An 11,676-nucleotide genomic window follows, 5' to 3' on the forward strand; every position below is an offset into this window, starting at 1 on the left:
TGAGAATGATGGGGGTCACATATGTAGGGCATTTCATTGACAAATGACTGAGGTCAAATCTTGAAAAGGTGAAAACTATCTGAGATAATGCCAGAGCATGAAAACAAAACAGATCTGATGAGATTCCTTGGTATGATACAGTATCTAGGAAAGTTGATGCTAAATCTTTCCAGTGAAGCTGCAGCTCTACGAGAGTTATTGCTGAAGGACATTGCATGGCATTGGGAAGAAAGGCAGCAAACATGTTTCAAGAATTTGAATTAAAGAGTGACAGAGACTCCAGTACTACAGTACTTTGATGTTACAAAGCCAGAAATGTTATCAGCTGATGCAATCTCCAAAAGGCTGGGAGCAGTGGTGATGCAAGCTGACAAGCCTGTAGCATTTGCTCCGAGGTCACTGACAAGTGCACAAAAGAAGTATGCACAGATTGAAAAAGAAATGCTAGGTATCCTACATGGATGTGAAAAGTTTCATCAGTACATCTACAGGAAAACAGTTCAAGTAGAAACTGATCACAAGCCCCTTGAAATCATATTTCAGAAACCCTTGTGTAGAGTTCCTCAGAGGTTGCAGAGAATGTTGCTGTGTCTAGAGAAGTATGAGCTTCAAATTACCTACAGACCTGGCAAAGAACTGATTGTTGCAGATGCCTTGAACAGTATAATGATTGGTTTGATGAAACTGAGTGTGATGTGGACCTAATACCACAACTGCCGATGTCCTCAGGAAAGTTGAGTGAATTCAGGATTACCACAGCAAATGACCCTCATAATTTTTCAAATTTTCTTTTTTATAACATATAAATGTATTTATGGGGTAGTGGGGATATTGAAAAATATCAATACATGCCAGAGTGATAAAGAAACGAGGAGGGTTGTCTTTGGATGTGCTAGAAACAACAGCCAAATCACCCTTAAATCATTCACTTTTCCCTCTGAAATAACAATTTTCTTATTTTTTTACTGGAGTCACTGGAAGGCTCGGAGAATGGTGCATTGAAAAGATAGGGTGGTGGGGTGATAGGTGAGGGGAAACAGGAGACGGGTGATGGCAGGGCAGGTGCAGGGGAGAGAGCAGATGCATGGTACAGGAAACATGATCTGGTAAGGGCAGTGTGGATAGTGGTGAGGGGGTATCCATGTAGGATGAAGTGGCGAGCCATGAGTTGAGACTGAGTCTCAAAGTTATGGTTGTTATTATTGGTATGTATATATATATATATATATATCCCGTGACCAACCAGGCTATCAGATGTTGCTATACATCGCTGGTCACAATGCGCTTCGCATTGTTTTAGCCTTCAAATGACGCCACCCCACTGGCTAAGCGAGTAGGCCAACAGAAGAAAGAGTGAGAGAAAGTTGCGGCGAAAGAGTACAGCAGGGATCGGCACCATCCCCTGCTGGAGCCTCGTGAAGCTATAGGTGTTTTCGCTCAATAAACACTCACAACGCCTGGTCTGGGAATCAAAACCACGATCCTACGACCGCGAGTCCGCTGCCCTAACCACTGGGCCATAGCACCTCCACATATATATATATATATATATATATATATATATATTTGGTTCAAAATTGTACAAAAGTCAGAGACAAGTGAGAGAACAACAAATAGGGTGTATTAGTTTGACAACCAGGAAAAATATAAGTGACATTTTGAGCCAGCGCTCTTCTACAGAAAGAAATGAGGAGAGCGAAAACATATGGAGAAAGTGAAAGAAAATTCTTTTGATTGTGGGTTTGTTTGATCATTGCTGATCTGATGCTGAACAAATATAATAATGAGAGAATTTCTGTGGTTGTTCGCTCTACTGAATATAGCAGTTAAATTTCATTCAGTAATATACCTGTAGTGGATCTTGCATGCATGAAGTGGATTCGATCCACCAAAGCCAAATTTAAATTAACACTACAACATAACTTTTCCCATGGTGGAACAATGGTTTTTCTCTGACAGCAGTTTTACATTTTCCAGATGCCTTTAGCTAGGCTGAAATAATGTCTTCACCACTTGACCCTTTCAAACCTCTTCTACTTCACCAAAAGCTAGAATAGAGATAACAAGACCACCAACTAAATCTATTGTTCTCAATGATATATCTATCCATCTGGATATTTATAAAAGAAAGCACACCCCAAGCAAAAAGGAGTTAGTCACAGTCGGTGACAACGAAGTCTGGTTGACCAATCTTGCTCAGAGGGAGAAATGAAGTTTACTGTCAGCAACTGTGAGACAACATCCCACACCTCTCACTAGCTCTAATTCTGTTCTCTTACAACATCATACTATCTCTCTCTGTATTTACTACTAAACAATGAAGAAGACACAAACACAAACTTTACTTTGCATGCTTTTGGATTTATCATAACTTGCCCGTCGAGGCAAGGTATTGTAATGTAACAGTAAATAAACATTTCCTTAAAATTTCATGCATTGTTTATCTTTCACATCCTACAGTATGCAATTATAACAATAAATTTTTATTGTTGCAACTGCTGACTCTGACATTTCATAATATTATTTACTAATCAATCTATTACATACCCTACTGTCTTATAAAAGGATAAACTTACTGGTTTATGTAGTTCACTCTCTTAAGAAAAAAAGATAAGATAGTCTGAAATGCCTTTCATCATAACTCTACTCACTCAGGGTTGTCCTGGAAATAAACAACAATAATTATAATTTTGATAGATAATAACCAATAGACTTATTGACTCATCCCCTCCCTAAAATTGTTGGCCTTGTGCTAAAATTTGAAACCATAATTCTTATTGAAATGAAAGTGTCTCTTGAAGCAGAAACAGTGTGGAAAAGTCATCTTAGCCCTTTAACCCTTTGTCTGCTCTGCGTATCGTATGTCATGATATGATGGTAGTTCTTTGTACCCAAAGATCACGAGGAAGATCGTCAAGCTCCTAAGTGGCAATGTGCACTTGGGGTAAGCATAGGCTTTGGTTAGATGATGGTAGTGACAATGGCTTTTTCCTTCTATGGTGTTTCTTATCTGCTGCAGTTGCTCTGACCATCTCAAAATTACTTGTGTAACTGGATTAGAACTTGCGTTTGTCACATACAAATTTCAAATCACACTTCAATCATGGTTTGACCATGTGTACAATCAACGGTTGTTGTTCACATGACAGTCCTTTAGCTTGTCTGGAGCTTTTTGTGAGTAAAGCCTATAAATACAGTCAATAAAGGTGCCAATTTTGCAAAATGTTAAAGACGTCAAGCTGGGAGTGAAGTTCTCCCCTTCCGTCAGTTTTAGTGTCTAGGGTCGAGCTCAGAACTGCTCACTCTCTGTAGTTGTTTTAACGGCTGCATATTCAATTGAGGAATTTGAAGTAGCAAACATCACGCGGCACTTGTATATTTGCTCAGTATGTTAAAACCAGCCCAAGTGTTAAGCTTTGAACATTTTCCTTGCATGTCGTATTACGCAATTTCCATCTTACTGCTTCTATATATTATTAATTGCAATGCATGAACATCTTTTCATACTAATACAGCACAATAAATTATGTTCAAATATTTGCTTGGTGTTGAAAAATTACTACACGAATTTTTCTGTTAACTATTTAACAATACAGTCCAGTAACATTGGCACACAAACACTCTCAGCAGTGCTGGAAATGGCAGTCAACATAAGCAACAATAAATTCATTGAAAAGTTATGGGAACAACACGCAGCTTTAACAAATATCCAGTTACTCATCAAGTCCACAGTTACACTTGCATCCATCACATCTCTGGCGTCCACGCATCATATACGATACAAATTTCTTTCTACTTCGAGAGTAACTTGGTATCTTTTCGGTTTGAACGACAGTTTTTTTCTAGCGGTGTCATATGAAATTGTCACCCATAATTATGACCCTAGTATCGATCTATTGCATTTCAATCTGTTTTAGGGTTAGGATTAGGGGGAGAGGGTATCTTTTTTTCTTCACAAATGTAAATAAACCCAATCTGTTTCTTAAACGAGGGACATATTCATACGGCACAATGCTTTTTACCTCAATAGACGTCAGTGATTAGTTGAAATTGCAGAAATTGAAGAAAAAACAACAATATCTTACAAACTATAGAATTTTCTCAATAAAGCCAAGAGAAAAAGATGTTTTATAAACACATTCTACCAGTATACAAAGTTTAAAATTTTTCTAGTTACCTAGAAATTATGTTAAAAACTGCCGTTCAAACCGAAAAGATCCGTAACTTGGGACTTAGGAAAGCTTTATATTACTCAGAGTGTCTAAAACAAAGTCTATAAACAAGCATGGCTATTTAGGACCACGCTCAGGGTTGCTGAAGCGTGGAATAAACTGCCTGCATCAGTTGTTGACTGCCATGACACTGCATCCTTTAAGGCCCTCATGCTTCCCGAAATCCGTCGAAACTACACCTGATTATATATACACTTTAGATGAGTTGTAGTGCACCTGAGCACTGTACACAATTATTATTATTATTATTATTAAAATGCCTTTAATAGCAAAGGGTTAAGAATATGCAAAAATCTGTTATTTTCACTTTTTGTTTATTTAATGAGGCGTCCCACATTGTTCACCATTAAACTGCAGCGTAAGCTAGATGTTATGAACATGTAACGGCAGAAATTAATTTGTAAACAATAATTGATACACTATAGGATGGAACGTCGGAGTCGTCACCAGTTTGAAATCGATGCCTGTTATGGTGCAACGTCGGGATCGCCAGTTTGCAACAGTTGAGATTAATTTGTAACGGTTAGTTCTTCGTTGAAGTCGAAGGTCACCAATTGTAATGGTTTGCTGTTAGTTAATTTCCTTTATGTAAGTTGAAGGAAGAACAACGAATGAAGTTGTAAAGAGATATTTATTTACCGTTACTTTGATATATACCATACCACAACTGGTAGGCTAGTGTAATAGTATAACACAGTTCGTAAAGCATGCAAAGTAAAAAGAGTTAATTTCGGCTTGTATATGTGTGTACACGATCTCATAGTAGTATTAGAGAGAGATATGGTAATGTTGCAGAGAAAAGAAATTGAGCTAATGAAAGCGAGAGTGTGAGACAAGACGGCTTCTACGTTGGTTAATTCCATAGTCATCACTCTGTGAAGTTACTTCAGTCGAGACAGCATTTCGCTCGAGCCAGTCTGTCGCCTCTCTACCAGTCGTTCTCACTAACTACATTCTGACTTTACTTGCAGAGTTCTTGTTTTTATAACTATCCAATTTGTAATAAAAAGACTATCTCATTTTACTTGTTGACTCTTTCATATCCCAATGCAGATGCATCCTCCTCGTTCAACAATGAGAATTTGATTCGATTAACTGAATAACCTGCTCCAGTATCAATTTATAAGTAGCTAACTTTCTACGGATGCGTGTACCCTTTACATAAATCCCAGGTAGAATCAACGTGACAAGGTGTGACAGGGCATGTACTTTTGAATTATGGGGTACAAAATATCTGATGAGCTACTTTACAGTTTCCGATTGTTCAGTTTCATCAACAAAATATGAAGTGACTTAAAACTAAAGAAGGCGACATCTGCCTAAGATGTCAGTGGGATCGAACCATATATATCGTAGTTGTGAGTGAACTTCTTACTTAGGCAGCACCTTCAATTTATAAAATAGTTCATAATATAAATGATGGGCAAGAAATGTGTAGTTTAAAATTCGAGTTGTTTCCCTTGTTTTTTTAATTTTTCTTATTATTATGCAATTGTTGAACCCGGAACAAACAAGTTTCTTATGAAGTTATTGACAGGTGTCGTCTTAATTTGTTTCGTGAACTTTCGTTCAGTTTGCTGCAATAATGAACGAAATTTTAGTCAGAACCAATCGGAGTTTTTATAATGTTGGAGATACAGTTTATGGGTAAAGAAAAATTCTTTTTAATTATTTTGTTATTTCTATTGTTGCGTTGTTGTTATTTAGACCCACCTTCATCAACAGATTGATGATCAAAAATATTCCAGCCGTGGTCACCTCGTCCTTTTTGACTGTGTAAGATTAATTATCAGGAAGTGTTTCTCTAATGTTTTTTTTTTAAACAGTGCAGTGTAATTTGATTTGAAGTAAATTTGACTATTATTTCTAACAAGGCGTGGGGCCACGTATAAGCTTTCGTTTCTATTGTTGTTTCTTTTCTTGTTTTTCTTTCTATAAACACTTCAGTTTCACAGTGAGGCTATTCCACTTCAGTTTCATTAGCAAAAGTAGTTATTTTAGTGGTAACATAAATTTAAATAGAATTCGTCAAGTAAAGTAAATCAATCTATAGTATTTGATTTTGTTGTTGCTTAGCCTTAGGTCACCCCTGATCGACCAGTACTATGGTCAGACATTTCTACCTCTGCAAGAACTATTGGATTGAGATTTCTTAGTCTTGTTTACGTTCTTTAATACTTTTTATGTGGGACAGAAATTTCTTTCTTCTTGATTCTGACTGAGCATCTGAAATTGAAAACAAAACTCCGAAGACTGCTTTTGCGTTTTAAGGAGGAGGAACATAATGAAAAGCTAGGACGGAATTTAAACAAAAACACCTTAAAAGGAATATATATTTCCCTTTTTTAAGACGATAGAGTTATTGAGAAAGATTTGGCTATTGTTTCTAGCAGGTAGAACGACCACTTTGGGACTTCTTCGTTAGTTCGTATTGATTTCGGTAGTGATGGTAGGTGTAGTAGTCATAAGACGAGCACTTTTCTTCTTACTGTAAACAATGTCGCTCCATTTATCTTCCTAATGTTTACTAGAAGGAAAAAGTGGAAGAAAAAAAACAGGACGTTCCCTCCCCACTAAAAAAAAAATCCATAAGTTTCTGATTCTCCTCTCCCAAAATTTCATGTTAGAGAGAGAGAGAGAGAGGCCTTTTAACTGTTATAAACGAACAACTGTAAATAGAGGTTAACAGTTACTGTTGAACGAGAAATGATTTTAAATTATTTTCACAATTTGGATCAAAGAGATCGGAAGAGGTCACACAGAAGCCCTCAAAAACGATGGGAAGATGACCGTCAGAAAATTCAACCTCAAGTGGAAAAGCAAGGTGCAATCAAGGGAAGAATGGAAGTGTTTTCTAGCGATGTGTAGCACATCTGATAGTCTGGTTGATAGAGCGATTTTCATTAATACTTGTTTGCTAGTTTAGAGATACTACTAGTGGTAGAGTTACTCTATGGTTAGTATTTTTGTTTGCATTTTATTTTTATTGACTTGGTTTGTATATCTTTTAAATAACTTCATTTCAGAGCTTTGTTTATATAAAATTCCTCTTTCGTGCTGCTGGAAAATGTAACCCTTCAAATTACTTAGATAATGATACAATATGATTTTCTCCGTGAGATATTAACAGATTATTATCAAATATTATTTCCTATTGTTCCCCATCATCGTCGTATTATATCCGTTTTGATCATATGCTATCTTATAATGCGTGATAAGATCCTATCCTGTATAATACGGTTCTTCCCACTTCGTGACATTTCTTCTTCCTTCTGTCACAAGTACCTTCCACTGTATGCATACAAAACATTTTTACCTCATCAGTGCAAGCACAACTGCTATCCCTACTTACATTGACTAATGCTTTGAATCCTCCACTGTTCACTTGAATTCTGATTAGATACTTTCAACTGATCATACTCAACTAATTTTGATCAAGTCTCTGGATTTTCTACATTCATTATCCATATCTTACTACCTTGGGCAAAGTTCAAAGAGCTCTTACCTCTGCTGGTGACAAAGGGCCTCTCGCTCAGAGTAAAATGTACACTGTATGACACATGTGCATGAACAGCCATGCTACATGGCAGTGAAACATGGGCTGTGACTGCTGAGGACATGCGTAAACTCGCAAGGAATGAAGCCAGTATGATCCGATGGATGTGTAATATCAGTGTGCATACTCGATAGAGTGTAGGTACCTTGAGAGAAATGTTGGACCTAAGAAGCATCAGATGTGGTGTGCAAGAGAAATAACTGCGTTGGTATGGTCATGTGGCGAGAATGAATGAGGACAGCTGTGTGAAAAAGTACCACACCCTAGCAGTTGAGGGAACCCGTGGAAGAGGTAAAGCCAGGAAGACCGGGGATGAAGTGGTGAAGCATGACCTTCAAACTTTAGGCCTCACCAAGGAAATGACTAGTGACTGAGACTTTTGGAAATATGCTGTGCGTGAGAAGACCCGGCAAGCATGACCACAGTTCAATGGGTGAAATAAGTAAAAGATACAAGAAATGAATTAATTCAAATGCATCTTTCAGTTTTTGAGAAGCTTTCAGATGTTTTGATTAGAGAAACAACTAATTATCCACAATGATTGAAATGTTTGTGTTTTGAATCCTTTATAAGAATTTGTCGTACTTGTGATTTCACTTCTGTTCTCTTTAGATTTCTTGCTTGTAACTATTAATGTGTACAAGTTTGTGTGTGTGTGTGTGTGTATATATAAATATATATATATATATATATATATATATATATAGCCTTTAGGAAGCCGAACAAGAAGCTATCATACATTAACACAAGTTCCTGTCATCCAGCCTATCCTCAAGTACAGAGATGTTTGATGCTGCCACCCCATATTACAATGAGGCTTTGGCCACCAGCAGTTTCAAGGAGAGAATTAGTTATACATCAGACCCTAACCCCTCCAAGAGAAAGTGCCACCGGAAAGTGTTGTAGCTTACACTACCCTTCTCTTTAAGTGTTAAAACCCAAGTAAGTAATATATTTCTTAGCTTAGTAGATAAGCACTTGCACCATACAAATAGGCTCTACAAAATATTCAATAGGTATACCTTGAGAATTTCTTTTAATTGTGCACCCAGAGTAAAAAATATTTTAGTACGTAGGTCCACACCTGAGACCTTGAAGCCTGGCAAAGATGCTCATGTAGGGGTGATGCAATATGTCCACTGAATGGCCACTGTGACATGGAGATGATCATATACAAGTCAGAGGTAACAGCTGTAGGCCCAAAAGGATAACCAAATGTATGAAAGTATATGAGAGCAACTGAAGGCCCCTTCAGAGCTCACTATAACAACCACAAGCCCTCCTTCAACATCCTGGAGGGATGTAACGCCACAACCATAGCCAAACATGTTTGGTCTTTGAAAGAAGGTGTCACTGAGTACGGTATAGAGTGGAAGATCCTGGAGAAATGTAAACTGTACTCCAATAGCAGCAGGTTATGCCTGGTTGAGAAAAGAGCACCCAGCACCCAAGCATTTACCTGAATCAGAGAAGTGAAATTTTTAATCCTTGCCCATATGAAAGGAAGTACATTCTATCATACCTGCATGCCCCATCATGACTATAATCACTAATCCCTTAACTTTGGCCCTCTGCCAATACCTTGAAGCCTGGCAAAGAGTTTGATCACAGCATACACTAATGCACCTACAAACAAGCATGGCGGACAGCTACTCAATAGACTGCCCCCCCCCCCCAATATAAACTTCCACACATATCTTACCCTTTTATACACTGCATGCACACATAAAGACCCCATGTACTTAACCAATGCATAAAAGAAAGAAAACATGCTAACGAACACAGATGTGTATGTTACACCCCCTGCAAAAGTTATACATATAGTACCACTACACAAATTCCGTTTCCATAAGAACACCAACCTTAAGGACATACACATTTTCCACAAACTTTTCCAGAAAACTCTTACTGACTTGCCACATAACCACCCCGGGTGGTGAGGTCTTGGTACCAAGGATATAACTCTTAACTCAATCCTCTACTCATTTCGTTTCATCATCTTTTTTTAAAGCAATTACAAACTGGATATGTCTGTTCACCTCCAACAATAGAGAGCAGTCGCTATATTTCATTCCATATTGACTACCTCTGATGAGCAAAGGGTTACATAATCGGATTGTTACTTAACACTCTGTTGAATCCCTGGTGCAAAATCCATTGGTCAAATCAGCCATAATGGATATATAATACTGTACACTTCAGATATATATATATATATGTATATTTATTTATGTATGTAAGCTGTATTTAAAATTAAAGTTTAATCAGGTGACTTTAAGGTGTAGTATCCAAACCTTGTCATAGGAATGTCTCTTGTAGTGTGCCTGCAAAGCACCTTCACTGCTTCTTGAGCAATAAGAAAATATAGAGCAAATTGAAAATGGAGGGGACCAATAGGTGGTTCATCAATTTTTACACATTATATTATGTTAACTTATTTATTTATTTACTAAACTGATAATTACAATACTATACATACATATATATAACATATTATGCTTTACATATAAGATATAAGATATAAAATATAGTAATATATAAGGATACCAGTAATTATTATAAAATAACAAACATGAATATAAATTAGGAAAATAACTTACAGCTGTTTCAGCCAATAGATAAAAATACCTCATTCTACCTTTATTACTCAAGTGGAGTGAAGTAGTGTATGTATATATATTTTACGTATATATATATCTCTCTATATATAAAACTGAGAATGTGTGTCTGTCTGTGTGTTTCCCTAAAACTTGAGAACTACACAACCAATTTCATTCAAATTTTACACATGCCTTACTTGTGTTGTTTCATGGGCAAAAAAAAAATGTTCAACTTCTTGCCTAGGGTGAGCCCATAGCAATATCATATCTTCTCCACTATTACGTGTTAAAAGTGAAACAAAACATTTCTCTATTTTATGTCAGATACTTTCACTTTAACAATAAAAATTAGGGATAATAATAACAATTGAATTATATGTAGTAAGAAATAATTAAAAGAAAACTAAAGTATAATATAATAATTAAATCGTAACATAACAATTAAAAGTAAAAATAGCAGTTGGTATAAAATTGCATCAATGACTTGAACTTGAATAAGTGGTTTCACATGAAAGGGAATAAATAAAAAATAAAATTTAAGTGCAGAAATGGAATAGTCCAGATGGAGGTGTGCACATACCGTTTACCACGGCTTTTACATTAGATTATCTGCTAATTAGCTAGCATTAAGTATCTATATGAAGTTTCGCTGTAGGTAATGTCTGTTTTCTCGAACAGCCGCTTCTACTGAGTACTGCTGTTGGTTTATTTCTTATACATAAAGGACTATAGCTTCAACTGCGTACTGCTTTTTGATTCACCGTAAGGTTTGTTGCTATTATTATTACTGTTTAACTATTATCACATTTGTTGGTTCCTCGTAAGGGAAACGTTGTTGTGTTGCATTTGTTAAATAATTGTAAACTGTAACCCTCCCCCTTTGGGAGAAGGAGCTTTAGTTATTGTTTAAAAATTGAATTGTGTCCCTGTTTGGGGAAATTGACAATATTTTCACCGTTTACATGGAAGCAGTTTTGTTAGAATGCCTTCGAAAGAAGAAAGTCCAAAAATGAATTTCGCTGCAGCCGTCGGCGGGCACAAACTCATTGAAATTAAAACGGAAGAAATACAAACCTATTTCGGATTGATCACCGACAAAGACGGTGAATCTAGGATAACACCAACAAACGAAATAAAAAATTAAATTAAAGAAAAGACTATTGTCTATAAAGTATACAATGTAGAGAAAAAAAAAAGATTTGAACACCTGGAGGAAAGCACTATCGAAAAGTGTCTTGGTGCGACTATAAAAGATATCTAACCAGAGGTGGAAAATTCGCCACAATAG

General features: G+C 36.6%; 1 protein-coding gene across 1 annotated transcript in view; it reads left to right on the top strand.

The window, feature by feature from the left end:
- Positions 1-5,710: 5,710 nt before the first annotated feature.
- LOC115211206 overlaps positions 5,711-11,676 on the top strand; it is a 57,004-nt gene continuing 51,038 nt past the window's right edge. Inside the window, exon 1 of the mRNA XM_029780099.2 lies at positions 5,711-5,879. Coding sequence (XP_029635959.1) covers positions 5,818-5,879 — 62 coding nt within the window. The 5' untranslated portion in view covers positions 5,711-5,817. The remainder of the gene's footprint in view (positions 5,880-11,676) is intronic.

The sequence above is a fragment of the Octopus sinensis genome, linkage group LG1 (genome assembly GCF_006345805.1).
Source record: "Octopus sinensis linkage group LG1, ASM634580v1, whole genome shotgun sequence".
Classification (NCBI taxonomy): Eukaryota; Metazoa; Mollusca; class Cephalopoda; order Octopoda; family Octopodidae; genus Octopus; species Octopus sinensis.